Source organism: Pseudorca crassidens, chromosome 8, assembly GCF_039906515.1.
Source record: "Pseudorca crassidens isolate mPseCra1 chromosome 8, mPseCra1.hap1, whole genome shotgun sequence".
Classification (NCBI taxonomy): Eukaryota; Metazoa; Chordata; class Mammalia; order Artiodactyla; family Delphinidae; genus Pseudorca; species Pseudorca crassidens.
In genome coordinates this window covers 80109327-80132325 of record NC_090303.1, presented here as the reverse complement: position 1 = coordinate 80132325, position 22999 = coordinate 80109327, and the positions used below count along the sequence as shown (strand labels likewise).

The 22999-nt window shown below is 42.7% G+C and overlaps 1 protein-coding gene across 2 annotated transcripts; it reads right to left on the bottom strand.

Annotated features, from left to right (window-relative positions):
• Positions 1–15315: 15315 nt before the first annotated feature.
• LMOD2 (leiomodin 2) lies at positions 15316–22999 on the bottom strand. Of its 2 annotated transcripts, none has more exons than XM_067746886.1 (3): positions 22604–22999; positions 16198–17531; positions 15316–15672 (listed from the first exon to the last, which is right to left on the bottom strand). In XM_067746886.1, the coding sequence occupies exons 1-3, from the start codon at positions 22874–22876 to the stop codon at positions 15600–15602; spliced, it is 1680 nt and encodes a 559-aa protein (XP_067602987.1). In that variant the 5' UTR covers positions 22877–22999; the 3' UTR covers positions 15316–15599. The 2 variants fall into 2 exon arrangements, with proteins under 2 accessions (XP_067602987.1, XP_067602989.1); XM_067746888.1 differs by having other exon boundaries at positions 16194–17531; positions 22604–22996.

Here is a 22999-nt window from a genome sequence, read left to right as displayed (position 1 = left end):
AATAGAATTTTCTGTTCTCCTGGCCCTGGCACAAGTGGGTGTCTAAAGATTAAACTGAGTTACGGAATCCAGCGTGTAGGATGCTACAAAAATGCCTTCTAAGAGTGTTAGTCAAATTTAAACATTTCCATAATGATATGTCCTATTACAAATTTTGTTTCTTAAAAATTTTTTTAAAGAGGGAAGTGCCTCAGAATTGCTCTTGTCGCATTATATTAATCTAATCAGTGAAGAAATTCCTGAAACAACTTACTCTGCTTTAGAAAGGGAGTTCTTAAAGGACAACTATAGAGATAAGGCCTGTTTATTGTACAATAGAAAATTATTTATGGAAAAGTTGAGACATTTTATTTTGCACACCTATCTTACTGACATTGTCACATCATACCTCCAAAACACAGCATACTCTTTGTAATCACTTGTTCTTTTATTCATAGATTGTTTTTTTAACTTTGCTTTTAGTGAAGCCACTGGAAAAAGGTGTAATAACTTGGCTGTTATGAATATGATGGGGAACTTACTTTGCAGTTAATACGAAGACTGCCTTTACTTCCATATGTGATACATGGTATCCTCCCTTGCCATGAGGGAACCCATTGCAAATTTTGGCTTTAGAACAAAATCTAGATAAATCAACCATAGCTTAAAAAAACATTTTTTAATATATACCAATGGCCATACTAACTATTGATACACATATAGTATTACTTTTTACACAAGTCCCGTGTATATCTAAACTGGTCATGTGTACCACCATCACGATTGACAAGTCAAGATATGAATAACAATTATTTTGAGTAAAATGTAACAGTAGCTTATGGGTGGTTTCTGGCTTAGATGTTTGTGTGTTGGGGAATTTCTAGTAAATCGAAGTAGCCCCTTAATTTTTTAATAACCAAAAAAATTTAAGGATTTAAACATTTTTTTTATTTAAGAAGAAGTACAGCTTTAGCAGTATCAAATTGCGTTGTGGAACTTGAAGTTCCAAGTGTCATGTTGGCATTTTCTACCTTGAATTGGTTGATGTGTCCTGACCTAAATTCAGTTTTATCTTAGTTATTGCTAGATGTGTGAGGATTTTCATCAAGACCTAAAGTCTAAGATTTTTGTTTTTGCAGTACGCGGGCCTCTCACTGTTGTGGCCTCTCCCGTTGCGGAGCACAGGCTCCAGACGCACAGGCTCAGCGGCCATGGCTCACAGGCCTAGTAGCTCCGCGGCATGTGGGATCCTCCTAGACCGGGGCACGAACCCGTGTCCCCTGCATCGGCAGGCAGACTCTCAACCACTGCACCACCAGGGAAGCCCAAAAGTCTAAGAATTTTTAAGCATCAATATCACCTTATTTAAACAACTGTTTATTAAAATTAACTATGTGATGGGTATTGTAAAATATAACAGTTCAGTCAGCTTCCCTTCCTCCTGAAATCTAAAATATTTAACTTCACAATTGAAAGACAGTTGGAGACAATCGAGTTATATCAAGCCTATTCTCCTTTCCTGGGTGAGAGGGTATCCAGGGTAGTTGAGGGCCTTGCCTGAAGCCCATTAGAAAGCTAGGTACTAGAAGCCAGATCTGGCTACTAGGTCAGTTGCTCTTTTCCATTTATTACCATAATACTGTTTTATCCTTGTTTTCTCTATTTTCCTTAAGTTGTGGATAAATTGCAGATTTACTTTGTTTCTGAAAGATTTATGGCTACAAATGTCACCCATGTCAGCTGGGTGTTGATAGAAGCCTCCAGCACATCCTGTTGTCATCTGCCCCGGAAAGCTGGCTTACTTTGAGGAGCCAGCCTCTGACTCTAAGGCATGTGGTAGTATTCTGGCTCAGTGATGGCGGCCACCCTACATTGTCAAGGCATTCAGTCGTCACAGGACACTCCTGTCATTTAGTACTGGGTCGAAATGAAATTGAGCTTTCTATTCTACATCCAAATTATTTTCATTCGTTTCTTATAGATGTAAAATGGGCAATACCTTTATATAAACATACGTATTTTGTAAAACCTTAGTCAACGGCCTCACAGAAAATTACTTTGAGGATGTATTAATCTTTCTGTATAATTTCCAATCAACAGCTGTACTGTCAATTTAAAGACCAGGAGTTCTTCCAAGGAGTACAAGGACAAACTGAACACTTTAAATCCAATTTCCTGGTTTTCTTATTAGTGAGACAGGGGAGATTCTAATTTGGTTGCATGTACTTCACCCTTATTGTAAAAGAGGCAGGAAAATAAAACATATTTAGTATTTGTGGTGTTGAAAGAAACAAGTGAAAGGAAAAGACATTATGTGCAGTTAACTGTAGGGAAACAAATCATCAAAGCTGTTCATAATATCTCAATTCTGTAGTTGTCTGTAAGACAATTCTGGTTCTTAAATCAGTTTCTGGGCCTAAAAAGAAGCAACCTTTCCTTTTTCTTCTCTTTCTTTCTTTCTTTTTTTTTAACTAGAGTGGGACTCCAAGGAGGCAGAGAACAGAAGGGATTTGTGTCTGCTGCCAGATTTTTGTTTTCAGAATGGGATTGGGAAAACACTCGGCAAGTAAAATTAAGTATATTCACATCTCCATTCTGAAGGATGATAACTAGTTAGGGAGAAGCTGATGAAATATTCAGCATATCTGGGTTTTGTTTATTGCACAAGGATGTAAACGTAGTAAGGCCAACATCTTAGTTGTATATTCAGCTAAAGCTCAATCCATACTAGCCCATTCAAATGGAAATTAAAATTTTTTTTTTTCTTTTTAAGACTCCTGTGAACTTTGCTATGGATATTTGCTGAAGGTTGTGATGTAGTTAACATTAATAGTTAAGTGATTATGAGAGTCAAGACTTCCCTGGCGGTCCAGTGGTTAAGGCTTCGCCTTCCAAGGCAGGGGGGTGCAGGTTCTATCCCTGGTCGGGGAGCTAAGATCCCACATGCCTCATGGCCAGAAAAACAAAAACATAAAACCAGAAGCAGTATTGTAACAAATTCAATAAGGACTTTAAAAATGGTCCATATCAGAAAAATCTTTAAAAAAATAAAACCAACTTTAAAAAATTATTATTAGAGTCTAACTTAATAAGCGTAGTTCTAGAATTGCAACCACTTTCCAAGCCACCTGTAAATGGATTCTCTCCTGTAAGTGGTCTTGCTTTGTTCATGCATGAATGCCTCTGGCCCCTATGGAACATGTTTATAAGGACCTGTTGCCTCAAGGTGTTTAGAAAGTTCAAGTAGATTCTGAGCCCGATGAATGCTTTAGATCTGTACCAGTGCCCCACGGTTTTACAGCCAACATGTCTGGGACAGCCTGATGAGGTTTATGCCAGTTAGACCACGAGCAAAGAGAAATTCTACACACAACCCGAGCCCTTTCAGCATCCTTTTTACTTTCCATTTTCATCACTTTGTTTTCCAGAACGCAGAACAACAGAAAAACTGGTTTGACGGGGAACACTACAGTCAGCTCTCTGTTCCCGCAGGTGTCGCATCCTCTAAAGACGAAGGGCCAACTCTATTCCCTGTACTACTCCATTTTATTTTATTTTATTTTACTTTACTTTTATTATTTTATTTATTTACTTTTATTTTAAATTTTTTGCCTCAACGTGCAGCTTGTGGGATTTTAGTTCCCCAACCAGCAATTGAACCCAGGCCCTTGGCAGAGAGACCACAGAGTCCTAACCACTGGACTGCCACTTTATATAAGGGACTCGAGCAGCCTTGGATTTTGGTATCCATGGGGTTCATCCTCTGTGTGTACTGAGGGACCGCTTTATATTTTTCTTATATGTTTCTTCATTTCCCAGCTAGCTAAATCTGAAACCAATCATCATTACGTTGGCTATTCCAATAGCCTGCGTGGGAGAAGATGGATAGGGGGAAACATTATGCATTTGAGTTCAGTTGTAATTCTGTAAAGCTTACTCCTCAAGTGGGATTTGGTGGTTGTTGGAAAAGATAGGATACTTGTAGGAAAAAAATGTGGTGGTATTCTTTCCACTGCATGGCTGGTTAACACTTAGATGTAGCACTGTTTTCATATCTTGGTCTCAGTTCATGATATATGGTAAATTATAATTGCAGTAATGACCCCGCATATGAACTGTCCGACATTATAATAAAACTTTGGAGTATCTTTCAACACATGAAAACCATTGCTGTGTCTTTATGTTGATAAGATTTTCCACAAAACTGAGGATGGGGATGGGCGTTGTAAAAACTGTTAACATTTTTGGAGAATCTTGCCCCCAAAGCCTTCAAATACACAAGTTTCTTAAATATTAATAGGAACCGGTGAATCAAGCAAGAAGAAACAGAAACATAAGGAAATGTTCTCCTAGATCATGTTCCCAAGTTGTCACAAATTCCCAGACATCGTATTTTCAGAGCTACTAGGTGAATGCACTTGAACGCAAGTGTTATCCTAATGCCCTATCCTAAACCAAACTATTTTAAATGATTATTGTTACTGTAAGTTGGAAGTAGGCTTCAGAATAAAACACATCTCTCATTCCATGTATTAATATATCTACATCAGGGTAATAGAGGAAATTCATGTGACCACGTAATTCTAAGACCCATTGAGAAATCAGGCTCCCCTCTCAACCCCACCTGCCAGCTCCCTAGCAGGTTTTTGTAGTTTACTCAGTTACCTTCACACAATCAGGAATAGAAGGTGTGCTCATGACCGATCATGAAAGAATGGCAAAAAGGCACACGGTGAAGAAGAAAGAAGGGCTGGAAAAAACGACACTAGATGTTGGAGAAACACTTGTGTGGGTTCCTCTAGCAGGTCACTGGGGAGACAGTTGACGTTATTCAAGAAATTTTCTTTGTGTTAGGGTGTATGAACAGGAACATTTATGTATTTTGATGTATAGAAAATATATTTATGGAACTATCCTGGCCTGTGGAAATTACTAACTTGACCAGGTATAAGTAGGAGGAATTAGTGCACAGTTTCTCAGCTGACTCCATTTAGATTGAGAAATAGCATTTTAGCCATAGGTCATGATTCTTAGGGAGTTCACAGGACCGCACTCAGCATCTAATGAGAAAATGTGGGGAAGACAGAAAAAGATAGGGAAAAGGCTTCTATCGGGTAAGCGTTACCCACAAGATTGGCAATGAGCTTAGTGATGAAAACTTAGGCTAGTTTAAAGATTTGGTGACTCCAGACTGTTTTATGTAGGAGTGTTAACATCAAATTGCCATAAGATTTATCTCTAAATATGGCAAGAGTTTGAATCACTGATGTAATATAGGAAATACATCTCAAGCTTTGTCAACGCTATGTCAGCATCTCTCCATGGCTGTTTGTTCTCTTATAATTGGGAAAAACGACCAACTGTTAGACATGGACAAATCTCGATACCCTACACACTATTCAGTGAAATGCAGGCCCAGGCAACATTTAGACTGTCATCTTTTTCTTCTGGAATAACTGGCCTGAATAAATGTGCGCCTTGACGACGGTATTAATTGACTCGAGATCTGTTCTGACAAGTCTGAAGGAACAAAAATAATGCCATGTAAAGTTCAAAATACAGAAAACTTTCCCCCAAGTTGTTTGGTTTCCATACCTGAATTCCCAATGGCATTTTTTTCACAGCATCTCCCCCAGAGATAGAAATTACTACACAATGTTGACTAGGGAACTGGAAGCAGCAACAGGTTTCAGAAAATTATGGGGGCTGCTTCCCGGTCTTCAGTTACTGCTTCTCTTGAAAGCATTGTCCCCTTAAATCATCCTCCAGCTTTACTCTTTCTCTGACTATTAAAGCAATAACCTCCATTCTGCTTACCTCTCCTAGAAATTATCCAATACAATGTTTTTCGTTGTTGTTTTATGGTTCCTGTCATCCCCTCCTACATCTCTCCCCCATGACAGAAGTTAACGGTAATTATCTGGTAACCAAGAGAGCTAGGGGGATTTGGTTTCGCACGTGTGGGTTCTTGAGACTTGTGAGTTGATACTGGGATTTGGGGAGCACAGTGAAAATTCAATGGATTTCTTGTATAAGTAATGTCAAGAACACCTTCAAATAGGGACTCCCCGGCAGTCCAGTGGTTAAGACTCCATGCTTCCGCTGCAGGGGACGCGGAACTAGGATCCTGCAGGTTGCACGGCGCAGCCAAAAAGGAAAGAAAAAAAAAAGAAAGAAACACCTCCAGGTATTGGTTCTGCTTTGTACAGGGAGTACATTCCCTGCCCATACAAGTGTTTTTCTGATAAACACTGTCCCCAGAGGGCACGGTCAACACCTGCGCACTTAGTGTGCAATTCCCAGTGTAGACTGCTCTCTAACTTCCACAGGGAGGCATCCCCTGGCCCTGTCTCCTTTCTGCAGGGGATACTGTAATGTGAGCAATCAGCTAGTTCAGACCAAGCCACGTTTTGATGATAATGATGATGCCATTTAAAGGGGCTTCCAGAAGCCCCTTGGCTGTGCTTATTCCACTCCCGGACCTTTCATAACTGAGATGTTTTTCCTTTGAGAAAAGTCATGTTTAAAAGGACCCATCATAATACTAACCACTATTTATTGGACCACTTATTAAGTGTTGGGCATTACATGAAATGTTTTACATGAGGAGGTTATTATCCCAATTTTTCAGCCAAGGCAAATGAAACAAACAATTTGCACCAAGTTAAATAGTAAATGGCAGAGCTGAGCATCAGACAGGTCTGTGTTAATACAAAGGACGTACCCTCGACCACTATAGTTCCCGGCCTCTCAGGTGCATCAAGACACCAGCAATGATCTGGATAAAAAATATCACTCCAATATCTTTACTTCAAATGTAGGAGGCTTGGGATTGTTCTGCTTTTGCACATGTAAAGACCCAAAGGGAAATGCTGTCATTCTGTTTTCCAAAAGAAAAAAAGCAGGAAGGAAAATATGTTAAAATCATGCAGCCAAACCAACAGCCACTCAAGCAAAAGCCAAGGCCAGCTTTGAGATCGGTACAGCCTCAGATGGTTGGACTATTCGGTAAATAGAATCTTTCATAATTGTTGTGTTTGCTCATCCCCAATCCCCATTCCTCCTTCCATCGCCATTAAAATTTTTTTTCCATTTAAATATTAGATTAGGTAACTGGCACGTTTGAGTAATCCCAAATGCTTAATAAATGATTACACAAGCATTTATTTGGAATTACCTCAGAATCTTCTCTCTGAATTTCAAGTAATCTCTGTCAGTGTGTCTCTTTCCTTAAGCATTTTTCATTGATGTCATATTTTTCACCACCCCAATGGTGACTTTTAACTTGTGAATATCATGTGTAGAGAAGAAGCTGGATTTGTTTTGCCTTTTTTTTTTTTTTTTTTGCTTCTGTTAAAAATAATTTGCATTTCTTTAAAAACAAACTTATTAATGACAGCTTCTGGGGTAAAAGCATAGTTACCATCCCAACAAGTTCTGACAGATCAAGATTCTTGTTAACCTTCTTATGAGTGTCGCAGAGAAGAATCACCAAAACTTCCTGGCAGCGTTTAGAGAAAGATAAATGAACACGTTGGTGAGTATGATCTTGTTCTTTCTGACTGTGATATTTTCAGCTTTCTGCTGGTCTCCTGCATAGTCTGCAACTATGAGGCAACAGCTGAGGGCAAATTTCAAATTGTGACTTGAGACTGACTTTAGATCATTTGTTTTTGTGTTTATGTAATGATGATTACTCAGATGGATCAGCTGAGATTTCATTCAGGAAGACAGAGAATTTAGCTGTGGGTACGAGTGACAACAGTATTTCGATCAGAGGAGATGGCTAGACTTCAAATACATGCTTCATTTTTAAAACTTCTAAATCTATAACCCCACAAAAGTCGTGTTGCTAAGAACCTGCTGAACTTGTCATAAAGACTAGATGGCTAATTACACAAAGTTCCAATATGGAACAAGTGATTAGTCATCTGAAAATTAGTGCAAAATAGCCAATGTACGAATAGATAGTATATCAGAGTAAAGACTTCTGCTTCGGCGTGCAAATTTGTGTAATGAATTCAAGGGTTAGGGGTTTAAGGATGATACTCATTTGACCTCAGGATGTAGAGAACAGGACTTCCACCCGCCAGCTGTCAGTCCTCGGCTTACCCGAACACTCTCCCGACTGTAGCTTGTGCAGCCGCTCGTGACTACATCCTGACCATGGCCCCAGATCACACGGGAGAAGGGGTGGAGTGAGGCTTTGAGAGAGGAGGGCCAACAAGAGTGGATGCAGATATTCTTAGAGCTCTGGCCCTGCAATGCACACAGAGGGAGTGCCTACCACTGGCTGCTCCCTAGTGATGCACTCCTTGGAGCCCCTCAGCCTCCACATGTAGGTCCTGCCCTGTCACAGACCCTGGGACCAATCTCGCCTCTAAGCTTGGTTTCTCGACCATGATCGTTTTTGGTCCCGCATCACCCTTTGGCCACCCTGGGAGGGATGGCGAGAAGATACCGTCATTGGTCTCTTCATTGTTGCTGAGCAGCTAATCATCTCCGTCTATTCAGATATATGCATTGAGTGTTTGCTGATAAAGTCCCAGATCTCCACGATATAGAATCCAGTAGGATAGTAGGAAGATTAAGACATCTACACAGGTAGTATATAATGCAAGGTAAAATGTATTGCGAGATAGTGGGATACAGACTATAACAGGAGCAGTGTTGGAGGAAAAAGATGAGTTCAGCCTTAAATACGTTGTGTCTGATGTACCTGTTCTTTTGAACGTATGGGTTTAGAATCACGAGGGTGGCATTTGTGCTGGAAGTAAGGATTTGGGCATCACGTGGTACGAGTGGAATTTAAAGATAGGCGTTTGGTTGAGGTCACCCAGGGAGAGTGTGGAAGAGAATAGAGTCTCCTTTGAAAGGCGCCCTGTTCCCCATCTCCTTGGTTCAATTAGCTACTCATCCTTCAAGGTCTCTTGAAGAATGAGTAGGCGCTCCCCCGAGGTAAAGAGTGGGAGGGGAATTCCAGGCAGGTAGGATGGTATGTGAAAGGTGTGTGTCAAGAGGCAGCATCACTGCTTCAGTGAACTGCACGATGCTAGGATGGCTTAAGCACAGGGCACGTGAGGACAGATGAGGTCGAAAGATCAGCAGGGCCATGTTTGCCAGGCCAAGGGATTTGAAGTTTATTCTGCAGAATATGGGTTACCATGGAAGAATTTCAAGCAGGTGACTGATGTCAATAGAATTGCATCTTGGAAAAATCTCACTCTAGCATGTGGAGGAGCCATGTGGGGTGAGGGAGAATGGAGACAGAGAAACCAGTTAGGAAGCAACTGGTTAGGAACCAGTTAGGAAGAAGCCAGTTCAGAAGCAACAGTCCGGATAACAGATTGTGAGTGACCCACCAAAGGTTTTTGTGGTGACCAATGAGAGGATATGCCATTTTCAAGGGGAGAAATTCTATTCACAGCCATAACCTTAGGGAGGCTCCTGTTAAATAAAAGCATCTTTTGATCTGCACCACTCTGACCAGTTTGGATATGCAAAGGTAAACTGGAGCTGCCCTTCGCCAGGGGTTGGAGAGAGTTGAATTTGCTGTGCAAAACAAAATGAAGAGAATCTGGAATTCCCAGGAGTGACTTAGGAGGATACTAATGAGGGTGAATCATGAGAGAAGAGGCAAGTGTAATAAACTAACAAGAAAATACAGACTATTATGTGCGATAAAATAGCCAGTGGGGGAAGAAAATCTCTGATGGGGAATTAGCCCCTCTGTTATTGTTATAACATCTCATGTTTGATACCAAGTCATTTGTGTTGCTGTAATGTCAACCTTACCTTTATTTCCCAAATTTTCATGTAATGTTGAACCTGTGGAAACCAAGAAAGAGGGCTGATTGCCACAGGTCCATTTCCATGTGGTTTGAAATAGGGCCATTAAACCATAGGTTTGCTAGATGCATGCTTGGTGCGTGGAGCCAGAGACAATGATGGGCAGATAAACCTCCGGCCCCCAGCCCCTTCATCCCAGAAATTCTCAGAAACCTTGCAGAAGACTTTGGACTGTCACAGAGGTGGACTGAGGTTTCCAGTTATCTTTATCTAGACTGTATATATACATGTATGTGCACATATATGTCCTTTCTATTTGACATGAGGAACGTATGTATATAATATATAAATGTATTTACAGAGAAACATATATAACATTTTTTTCTCACATAAAGTAAAGATGATAATGTATGTATATATTTGTGTATGTGAAAATATAATATAATGTAATATAATGTAATGACATACCAGGAAGATGTGCCTTTTTAATTTTGAGATTTGTGGACCGGCTGACTCTGCAAGAGAGCAGCACACCCATTATTTGAAGCATCGCCCTACATTCTTCATTGCAGTGGTAGAGTCGCCCCACTCTACCCCTACAGTCTAGTTTCCATCTCCACGGCTCCCATGGACTTGCTCCCACCAAGATCACCGGCTCAAGTAAACCCTGTCAAGCTGCAGAACTCACTGAGGCATCTTATGCTGCCGACTGGCCCTTCCTTAGCGCAACTCTCTGCTTTGCCACCTGACTCTCGTCTGGTTTCTCTCTGGACATACTCAGCCTCTGCCCTTCTCCACGGTCTCCCTGAGTGACCTCGTCCAAATCCCCATCTTTAAATGCTACTCATATACAACCCCCAAATCCTCACTTCCAGCCCGAATCCCACCCCATGATTCTAGACCCCTACTTTCAAATGGACAGGCACCTCAGACATGATACTATTCAAAACTGAGCTCACCTTCTTCCTCCAAGCCTGCTCCTGCTGTGTGCCATTGTCCCGTTTTGTGGCACCACTACCCACCCAGGTGGCCCAGCCAGGATCGGATCCACCTAGACTTCTCTCTTTTGTTGCCTCCTGCCCCCTACGTCTAACCAGTAACTAAATTCTGTGGAGCGTGCGCCTTCTCAGTCTCTGCTCTGTTCTGACCTCTTCATACCTACACAGCGGTCAGTTCGTCTGCATTACTTTGTTTCTAGATCATTGCAATGGTCTCCTAACTGGTGTTCCTGTCGCCAGCCCAGGCCTCACTGAGCCCATCCTTCTCTTGGTTACGCAAGCCATATTTTTGTAAAGCTGTATAAACATCATGTCACTCCTCCTCTTGAAATCCTCTGTGCTCTCCGTGACTCTCATAATGAATCCACATTCCTTAGCCCACACTGAGTTGTTCAGGACGGACTTTTGTGACTCTCAGCCCCTCCCAGGCTTTTTATTCAGACATAGAAAATTGAATGGACTTTTTGAAATGCGTCTTACCAACGCATGCCTCTGTGGTTCAGACAGGCGTATAATTTGACCGAGAGGAAACTGGTAAACATGACAATTTAGTTGAAACCTAATTTCCAGTTTTGGTATACCGCAATGATGATGTACTCGCAACTCTTGTCTAACTGGGAGATGGCTCCTTAGCTGTGATTTTTCAGTCAATCCTTTCTTCTAAGGGCTTTTTGGAAAAGTTAAAAGTTAGAATAACTCAAAAAGATAAGTTGGGACAAACTAAATTCCAACATCAGCGGTCTAATCAGAATAAGCTGAATATTCAAGCTATTGAAATTGCTTAAATAAAATACGCTAGGCTACATAATGGCATGTGTGTTATTTTCCCCTTTTTGTAGAAAAAAAGTTATATGTGTGTTTAAGTATGCATTAAGAAGGATCTAAAAGGATATACACTAAAAGGTTATCAGTAGTTCTGTGTGGGTGAGACTTTGGGGATTCTTTATGTTTTTTGCCTTATCTATATATTCTAGTTTTTCTTAATGATCACATACTATTTTTGTAAAAAGAAAAGACCATACTGAAACTACATACTAGTACTATTCTTAGTCCACCAGAATTATCAATACCAGAAAAAAAAAACTAAAATATTAAACCTGCCAAATTCTTGTTTTTATAGAATTACATTAACCCTATGATTTTCTACCATTTTCTATAATACCCTGTTTTCTCAAACTTAAATATCTCTCTTCATTCATCACCCCTACCATCTGATTCCTTTTTTAGTCTGGCATCTTCTCTATTCTTTAAAAATCCAAAACAAGTGTCACCTTCCCTGAGAAGCTTCTCTTGACCCCTTATCTGCTTTTGGTCAAGGGTCTGTGGTAAACTGTAGCTCACAAGTCAGATGCATTCAACATTTGTTTTTGTCCAGTCTGCAGACTAAGGAGAGTTTTAACATGTTTTAATGGCTGAAAAAAATCAAAGAAGAAAATTAACAATACATGAAAATTATACGGAATTTAAATTTTAGTGTCCATAAATAAAGTTGTATTAGAACACCAACACACTCATTCACTTACATATTGTCTGTGGCTGTTTTCGCCCTACAACGGCAGGGCTGAATAGCTGTGACAAACACCAAATGGCCCACAAAGTCTAAAATATTTAAATATTTTATATGCCATTTTAAATATCTCTGGCTCTTTACAGAAAAAGTATGCTAAGCCCAGCTTGAGGTAATTAAGCTGCCTCAGTGCTCATATAGGACCCTACACCAGCCTCTAGCTCAGTTCTTACTGTGTATTCTGGAAGGAATGAGGATCCTCACTGCTTGGCATTGGAGGACACTTTCTAATTCAACTTGGTCTCCCCAGCATCGAGGAGAGTGCCTCATCCACGGGAGGCACCTGATACACAGACGCACGATGCGTGAAAGAATGGTGTCAGCTCCCTCTCCTAGACTGTAAGTGACACGAGGACAGGCGTCTTATCTCCTTCATTCACTGTGTATCCTCAGTATCCAGAAGTATCTGGAACATGGCAGACGCTCAGAAAATAGTTGTGGAAGTTGGGTGCATCCGTATTGGTACCCTATTTCTGAGTTTTGTAATTCTTACCTCAGTTCTTTGTCTTTTACATCCGCTATTTGACGACTGATGGAGACAAACCCCCACCTTTCAAACCTCAGAGAAACAAAGAAAAGACAGTGTGAACTTGTCTGGAAATGAAGTAGTTAAGAGGTCTTTTCAAGAATGTATCGATTTACCCCAGTCTTCCGTGCCTCCCAATACTGGCCACTGCAGTCTGTTACGACCTCTTCCCTCTCACTCACTTGGAGCAACTACATCAGGGCAGGGATTAAATCACTGAGTTATTGAATACCTCTGGCAGCAGGGCTCAAGAAGCAGGGTGAGACTCGGCATCCTGGCCCTGTTTCAATCAGGATGAGGCGTACTTTAAGAGATTAATGTGCAGATATAAATCATGGTCTAAACGCTTCATCTGGTCTTGGACAGCCTCTCTCCCAGTGAGCTGAACGCTCTTTAGAGACGATGAACTAACTGGCCTTCATACCAGCTCTGTGAGTTTGCAGGAAGGATGAACTAAGGATCCCTGTTCTGTGCTGAGGAGTCATGACACCTTGCCTGTTTACAGTGCTGTATTCTGAAATCACATTCGAGAAATGCTTTTCCTGAATGAAAAACGTGCCAACTTAGTGCCTGACCATATCATACTTGTCTTATTAGGGGCTTTCTCATATTTTGTTTTGTGGGTTGACTGTAAGGATATCTTTATTTACATTTTGTGAAGTGCCTCGTAAGTGCACGCTGCTCTCTCCCGAAGCCCAAAAATTTCCAGCAAAGCAGTCTTTTAAAATGTGAAGGAGATGGGCTTCCCTGGTGGCGCAGTGGTTGGGAGTCCGCCTACATGACCTACATGGTTTTATCAAAGGACCCTTTTATCAGCAGCCATTTGCCCCTCTGCCTCATCATGATGGAGCTGAAAGCTGTTGGCGTTCAGAAAAGCCCCGTCCTCATGCACACACAAAGGTCAGGGGAAAGGAAGGTCAGTCTTGGCTTTCTGTCCTAAATTCACTACACACACACACACACACACACACACACACCATACACACCCATGCACACCTTTTAAAAACCTACATTTTAGCTTTTCTTTGTGCAACAATAAGGAACATGATTGTAAACACTAGTGGAAAGGGGTAAAGTAGTGAAGTCACTACTAAGGGAAACTGAAATCCCCACTGTTATTCTAAGAACAGGGAGCCTTCGTGGGGTGGGGCGTTTGAGCCCCGATGCAAGCAGAGACGGGCAGCGATGCAGAAGGAGCACGGGCTTCTGAAACACCCAGGCTCCCAGGCAACCCCAGCCCCCCTGAGCCCGGGTTTCCTCATGGACTAACTGGGGAGAGCACCTTTTAATGTTGCTGTGAAAACTACACAACTTAGTTCTGAAAATGTCAGTCACTCCCTACACAAAGTCAGGAAACAGTTATTAAACGGGTGGCCCAGGGAGCTCGCCAGGACCACTGTCATACTCCGTAGGACACAAGGGAAACATTGCTAATCACAGATAATACAAAGGACTTCAGAGGAGGTTTATAGCTTTCATAAATTGGAGAGGAACGCTAGGGTGGAATGAGGGGAATCTCTGATAGGTCTTTCTCTAACTGAATTCAGATCTTTCTTGGGGGGGGTGTAGAATGATTGCAGATACATGTACCCTTGTCCCTGGATGTGTGTGGTGGACTCTGACATCATCACTATGTATTCAGAGCACAAAAAGGCTGAGACCCATTAAACTAAAGCTCATCCAGGGAGAGCTTAAAGGAGACTTGAAGGTGAACCTTTAGCATCAGCCTCAAGAGAGCTCTGAATTCAGGGGAGCCCCTATCTTCCAGACGTTCCCTAAGCACTTAGTTCCTCTCTACCAAGAGATTTTTTTTTTTTTCCTTTCTTTTTTTTTTTTTTTTTTTTTTTAGGTATGCGGGCCTCTCACTGTTGTGGCCTCTCCCACTGCGGAGGGACGCGCAGGCTCAGCGGCCATGGCTCACGGGCCCAGTCGCTCTGCGGCATGTGGGATCTTCCCGGAGCGGGGCATGAACCCGTGTCCCCTGCATCGGCAGGCGGACTCTCAACCACTGCGCCAGCAGGGAAGCCCTACCAAGAGATTTCTAACTTTCAACTGTTTTTTTTTTTTTTTCTTCCAGAAATAGTTGGTTTTAATTATAAATGATTGAATGACTTCTGGGTACCTATCAGCCTTATGGAAATATGGGAGTGTCAGCTGCCATCCTGGGTCCAACATCCATGCATCTAAGATGATAATGGTCACTTTGGGGTCATTTCCCAAGCTTTTATCTCACTACCAAAAAGACTTTTAAGAAGGTTCTTGATTCCAGACCTTCAGAGATCACTGATCAGATTTTCTTAGACATGAGAAAACAAAGGCAAATGCTAAGGACCCAAACCTTTTGGGGGGGCTGAGAATGTAATATTTTTAATATTTAGCAAGGTTACAAACACACCTGACAGATGTGAATATCAATTTACAAAAAAAAATTAGTTTGTTTAAAAAAAAGAAACGAAAAACTTCAATCCAAATTTATTGGGATTACAAAAATAACAGCACATTTCATTAACTCATTACAGCTCAGAATTACCAACACAGCCAGAGCATGTTTAAATAAACTGCTTCTTGCCAATACAAATCTCATGACATAAAAAAGAAGTTTATTTTCATATTTACAGAAGAAACATGGTGATAGTTTCTTCAAATTCTCTTTGGAATTAATGGGTGAGGCTACTTTTAAAGTCAGAGAACATTTCAAATTAAAGAAGGTATTTTAGAAACATCTCACAATGCATTTTATCTAATACCACTGAATAATTCTGCATCCTCTTCTAAAGATCGGGTTTTTATCGCAGAGCTTCTGGAACTTCCACCTACAAAAATAGGGGATTTTCTTTCAATAAAAACAGTACAAATGATAAAGTGAAAAAAATATCTGTAGAGTATGTCTTTAGCAGTATTCTCCAGGAAGAACTCAGATATAGATTATTGCCCGTTGGTACTCAAATTTTATGTTATAAAGTAGGTTTTAAATCACTTGCAACTCTGTGGTAAAATTTTTGACAAGTGATGAATCTGTTCTGGAATGTAGATGATAATGCCCTGATTTTCTTATTAAGGAAATCGGGATTTTTTTTAGATTGAAGTATCTTAAGATGAGCCTGGCCCTTAAAAGACTGAGATGCCAAGGAGGTGGACCAGGCACATCTCTCAAATGGAAATGTGCTATCTGGTGACCTGCTTCTGAAGCTCCAAATTTGGTCGCCTGCTCTGGCATACTAAAACATTTAAAATATTGATTAAGTATTTGAAAGGCGACTTTGGTACCCTTGTGCGGTGGAGGCCGGCTCCTTTACGAGGTCTGTGCCCCAGGGTCTGCCCTCGGGTTACTTACGCGCCTTAGCTGTCTCATGCTGCTGCCCCGAATAGCTTCCATGAGATTCTCATGAGCTGATCTCTGTGGGGTAGAAGGTCGGGAAGTGTCTTCCATTTTCTTCTCCTGCACTGACCTCAGGGAATTTCTAATTTCCTTTAGGCTACTGTTCGGCTGTTTCTTAGCCTTTTTCCCTTTTTTCTTTTTCTGTCCATTTTGTAAGGCCCGCTGGGCACTCTCCTGCTGTTTGATGACTTCTGCGATGTTCCGTGTGATGAGCTTCTTCTCTGGGGGCGGAGGGGGTGGCGGTGGAGGAGGGGCGGGCGGCAGCCTTTGGGGAGGAAGAGGGGGCGGCGGAGGGGGCGGGGCCACCGGCGATGGAGGACGGCTCCTCACGCTTTGGACTTGCCTGGGGAGTTTGGGGGATGAGCGGGGAGAGTGCCTGGGGGATGCGTGAGGTGAAGAGCCGGGCGTCCCTCTTCGCCAGACTTTGGTCCTAAGGTTGGCTCCCCCATCATACCCCTCCTGCTGCTTTTGCTCCTGCATCCGCTTCTGCCGCTGTTTATCCATGTTTCTGGTCAAGAGGCTGGTCATGCTCATTCTTGGTCCTGGGAGCTCGAAATGGTAACCCAGCCTCAGCAGCGTGGTGTTCTCCCTCAGCAGCTTGACGATCTCCATCTCCACCTGGCTGCCCATGATGTGCCTTTGGTTGTGGAAGCGCAGCTCGGTGAGCACGGTGTTGTGCTGCAGAGCCCTCATGATGGCCAGGATGCCCTTGCCCGTGATGAAGTTGGACTCGATGTTGACGCTGGTGATGTGGCGGTTGACTTGCAGCATTTCCGCAATGGCGGTGGCCACGCTGTCGTCGGCGTGCGTGTTGGCCAGACTGAAGGTCTTCACCACCGTGTTGGCCTTGAGGGCCTCCGCGAAACAGATGAGGGTCTGCGACGTGATGTTCTCGATATTGTTCAGATTGACTTCCGTGGTGTCAGGGTCGTTGTTTTTCATCTTTTCCAGAGCATCCTCGATCACCGTAGGGTTTCCACAGGGGTGGATGGCAGCCGGGGACTCTGTGTTCCTTCCGCTGTGGCCGTTGGTCAGATGTATGTTTTCAATTTGGCTTTTAAATGTCTCTGGCCTCGAGTTGTCAGAATTGACACTACCGTAATGTACAGATCCATTCATCCCTTTCTCATTTTCAATTGTTCTTTCCTCTCCTTCGCGGTCCTCTTCCTCCTCATCCTCGTCCTCGTCCTCATCCTCGGCCTCCTCTTCCGTATACACCTCTTCAGAAACCTCACTGTTACTTTCAGTAAAGATAAGCTCTTCCTCACTCTCCTCTTTGTCTTCTTCTGCAACCTAAAGAGCATGGTATCCTCATTAAGTTTGTCATTTCTAAGCACATTTTTAAAATTTACGAAAGTAACACATGGTTTTGCAATACATACATGGATCAAATCATCATGTTGTCCGCCTAAAACTCATACAATGTGATATGTCAGTTACATCTCAATAAACTTTTTTAAAAGTAACACACAGCAAGTAACACAGAAGTATATAAGACAAAAAAGTTCATCTCCACCTTCTGAGCTCTCTAGTTTGGGTGACCAAGGTTAATATTTCCTTGCATAGCCCAACAGCTTTTTCTACAAACGTTTCTTTTGTTTTCTGCAAAATAAATATGCAGAATTCAGTTTATTGAATAAAAGTTTGCTATCATCTTACCAGTTGGAACAGATGTGTCGGAACTTCTGCTCTGGAAAGCCCTTGATAAAGTTTTTATTCTCTTGACTACCTCTTCTGAACTACTTGACTCCTAGTCTATTACAGTTTAGCAAATTCAACTGTCACTTAGGGAATCACCCCTCTGTCCTTCCTCATTTCTCCATCCCAAACATACGAGTGACAACGAAAATATACAACAGGTGCATGGGTTCCCTTTCTCAATGTTCAAAAATTCTTCCCCCAATTTGCCTCCTATAGCCTATGTGACAGGAGCCCAGAGCCCTCTGCCCTGTCCTGTCTCAGTGTAGACAGAGGCGGGGCATGTCCCTCTGGGGTAGAGCCTGGCACAGGGACTCAGAGACTCCACAGCGCCTGAAAGCTGAGGCTGTCTCTGTCCTTTCTCTGGGGAAAGAAGCCGAGGGGGCAGGGCTGCTTGTTCAGGGCAGCAGCAGGTCAAAACCCAGCTCTCTGCAGAAACTCAATCAGGTCACCCTTTTCAGCAAATCAGCTTGAAATCTCGCGTTATCACAGGGTTAAATGAGACAGGACTGCAGGAGACACGAGATGGGAAAGATAATCGCCCTTGGCACCAGCTAGATTCCAACCGAAATGTGGAACAGCAGAGAACAGTAGAAAATCTTGAAGCAAGCCACTGCCTCAGCCTGATGGTCTTAAATTAGTTACCAGGTGTTAATTCTGAAAGACTTTCAGGCAAACACAATTTCATTCCATCTTTGTCTTTCCTGTTTACAAGACTCTTTGTACTGAGAAGCTCAGGTGACCCCATCTCTCTTTTTCTTGCTACCTTTTCTGATAAAATAAAAATCTCGAACTTGCTGACAGAGTCCGATTTTCTCTAATGCGATCTTTTTAGTCCGTTATTTTCTCTAAAGTCCTGAGTCGCTTTCCTGTCCCCAAAGCCTTGATTCTTCCCTCCACACTGGAAATGTTTTTGACTCCAGGCCGACGCGTATGGAATGAGCTTTGGAAAACACTGTGCTGGTCTCCAGGTTTGCTTGCCCAGTTGCTATCACAAAATAGCCTCCAGTTATCCACTTGCTTGGAGTGGCAGGCACCACGCGATGGCCTGGGGAAGGGGCCGCTCCTCGGTTGCCTCCTCCAGTCTTGATTTTTTACTCACTTATTCAGGAGGAGGAGGGAGAGTGATACAGTGTGTGTGTGTGTGTGTGCGTGTGCGTGTGCGTGTGTGTGTGTGTTGTAAGTATATGTTTTTAGCTGTTTCAGTATTTGGAAGAAAGGGACCTGTCACAAAATTCAAGGTATACTGCCTGTCATACCACCATTAAATTATAAACTCTAGTTTTTAAAAGAACTTTAGGCTTTATCTGCAAGAGATGTTTTCCCCTTAAATGTATCTGGAGAGGTCATATGCGAAACTGTTATCCAGCAATGAGTTGTCCTGTAACATCTAAATGACATTTCCTCCAGAAATGTCTCTGACACCTCCTTAAATTATCCTTGTGACGTGTTCCCACAGTGTTGTACTTCCTCCAATAAAGTACCTATTTAATGATTTGTCATTTTTCTCAAAAGACTGCTTGTGGGGTAAGGAGAAGGATCATGTCTGTTTTGTTCACCTTGCACAGCGCTCAGCACGTAGTAGGGACTCAATAACATTTGTTAACGGAATGGCTCTAAATTGACATTGGTTTTAACAGCCGCTGAGAGAAGGGACAAGGCCTAGGAGAAAACTACTGATGGGGCTGGGGTCGGGGGAAGGTGACCGACCGTCCTGGTTTGCCCAGGACTGAAAGGTATCCCAGGAAGCAGCGTTTTTAGTTCTAAAATCTAGATAGTCCCAGACAATCTGAGATGGTTAGTCATCCTGGGTGGGGGACATCTAAGAGAAGAACAGCGAAGGGAGAAAGGTGTCTAGAGGGGGAGGAAGGAGGATATAAAAACAATCATTGCCTAGTCTCAAAATTATTCTGGCATTTGTACTGACTGCACTGTTCCAGATCACCTATCTGCCACTGCTCTGTAGTTAACACAGATCCTTGCAGGAATATAGGGGTGGGAAGATGGAGGGGGGGGCATGAGGTGCTGGGGGGCGATGTTGGTACACTTAGGGCATAAATTAGGCAAAAAGAAGAGGGTATCTAACCATTTCTCCTCATTACCTCCCTGGCACCATTACATGAAAAAGGAGGCTTGGTTCCGTTCTGGTTCTGGTTCTACGCATAAAGAACGGGTTGATCTTAGACAAATCACTAAACCTCTGTGGAGAGGAGTCTCAAAGAAACTGCAGTAGAGTTGAGTGGTTCTCAAACCAGTGTGTGTCATAACCACCCAGAGGGCTTGTGAGGCCACAGTGCTGGGCCCCATTCCCAGAGTTGCTCATTCAGCAGGTCTGGGGGAGCCCTAGAATTAGTAGTTCTGAGAAGATCCCAGGTGATGCTGATATACCCACATTCTGAGAATCACAGTCTTTGTGCCAACAGAACTTGGTTTGAATTTCAGCTAGACGCTGTTTATCTCAAATGAGTTTCTTCACCTCTCCTAGTCTCAGTTCTCATGTCCAGAAGGTAAGAATTCAGTGAAATAAAATGAATGTACTCATTGGCACCTATGCCTGAAGCCCGGCAGACACTCAAGCTAGGGGAGCTACATCTTTGGGTCGGCAAGGCCCCTCGGAGCTGTTTAATGCAGGATAAGTTTGTGTGAGTCCAGCCGGGCAGAGGCTGTCATTCCCTAGGGGTTGAACAGGATTTTCATAAGCGTTTACAGAGCCAGGAGGAGCCTAATAATTGTCTCCTTCTCATGGTCCGTACTGGGCTGCTCTTCACTTACGCTGCCGTCCCCCTCCCCCTCCTACCCACCAGTCAGCTGCTTTGAGCTTTTTCCTGGAGTGGAAATGGATCGACACCCTCCACTGGCAAGCTTCTGCTCAGCGCTCCTTGTGACTCCAGAGACAACTAGCCAGCAGGGAAAGGGTAGCGGGAGAAAAGTTAACTAGCTGAGAAAGGAATCAAAGTTCATCAACATAAAGCCTCTCTAATTGAGCTGATAAGCTATTGGCAGGGGTCAGGGATCAGCAAAACCTTTGGCAGGAGCTAGTGGGTTTCATCAACAGCTGACAACAGGCTTTGCCCTTTGTTTTCCACTGATCTCAAGACATTATGCCATTAAAATGCCTTTGCTTGGTCATTGCTCCAATGGCTATCTGTCCTGGACATTATGAGGCAATTTTAATCTTTTTATTAAGGAACATCTTTAAGAACTGTTAGGAAAATGTCATACTTGTATTTGATCAGATTTTGGACACACATTTCCACATCAGAAAAAAAAAGAAAAAAAAGACCTCTGAAAATCATGGTTGTGGAAGAACTGACCAACCCCAATCCTGGCCCATCATGTGTATCCTTCCTTCTCACCACCACCCCACTCCTTCAGCCCCTCATTGCAGGTGGCCACCGTGGCCTTGGCAGCTCCTGGCCTGATCCCAGTGGCCCTTCCTGCGATGATTGACATGGACAAGACTCACACATATCTTGCTAAAAATGTGGCCAACACACCCTATCATCAAGATCATCTAACAGCGCCTAGATTAGTACCATGGAAGTCTCGCCATTGGCTTTGGGCCATTTTGATTTGAGATGATTCCAGTGGAGCACAGAGGTATTAAACTGTTGCTCCTGACCAGTGTTCTTCCACAAATTCAGGAATTTGTTATTTTGACATTCTTATTGTCATTACTACAATATTTTCCCAGAGCCTAGTTTTTTGAACTTCCTTCTGTGAATGATTCATTTGGCAAATTCAAAGTAACTGTTTACAGGTCAGAGAACAAGAGCTTAATAAGTCTGACCTCTAATATAAGCACATTTCCTGGCCTTAGAATCACCATTATAAAATAGAACAGAATCTTAGAGATCATCTACGCAGGCATGCTTAACTTGGGTCCTTAGGTGGGTTTCAGGATGTGTGTCATCATTTTGAAATTCTATGTAAAATTTGTGTATGTTTACACAAGCACACGTTCATTTTCTTTAGAAGGTCCATAAGTTATCAAAATCTCAAAAGGGTGTTTGATTCACAAAAGAAACACTGGATCCAATGTCCTCCATCGACAGATGGGAAAAAGAACCCTGCAGAAGCGACTATCTGTTTAAGATCTTAAAAGTTAGGCACAGAGCAGGGAGTAGAAATAAGGTCCCCTGACTCTCTGCCCCATATACTTCTCACCACCCCACACTTCCTGTTGTTGGAAAAAAAAGAATTATTTTTACTATAGTCACCATCACAGTCCAAGCAACGAGAGTACACCCTTTCGTCTTTATAGAAGAAAATAAATTTAGTTAACCACTATCTATACACACACACACATAACTATACACATATATAAATACATCTACATTTCTATTATGCCGCATCCCCAACTTATAACTCAAATTAGACTTATGTTTGGCAAAATATTTAAACCCATGCTTTGCTTGTGAATTATTTTCTTCTTGAAGATCCTATCCTTGTCAATCATGGGACCCCAACTAAGAATTTTACATATAATCCATTGGGTGGCCATAAAAGTTAGATGACTATTTCAGCCTGAGAAGATTTTCAATAGCAGCTACAAGTGGGTTATAAGAAAAGAAAAGTGAGGAGGGCTGAAAAGTTAGAAAAAACAGCTTCCTGGGTTCGGGGTAGGGCCGTGGGAGCAGCCAAAGAAAAAAAATCTGAGAGCCTACCTTTCCACACTCCCCCAGTCTCTCCTGCTCCAAGAGTTTCTGGGACTCCTTTTCCCAGTAGGCCATCAGAGCCTCTCTGCTGAATGTCCCCGTGGGTGTTTTCTCAGTCAGGCTCTTTTGCCTCATCCCCACGGGAAGGCTGCGATCAGGTTCAATATCTTCCAGCTCCCTCTCTAGCTCCTTCAGCTCCTCGGCTGTCAGGGAAGCCAGGAGTTCATCCTCATCGATGGATTCGTATTTGCTAAGTCCTCTCCTGTAGCCGAAGGTAGACATGGTCCCTGCTCTGTCAGACCCACAAGGAGCTCGGAGCACGAGACATTCAAGGCAGCCAGCAGCAGGCAGGGGAAACAAGTGGGTAGGCTGGTTAGCAACTGGTGCCTGGAGTGCCTGCGATAG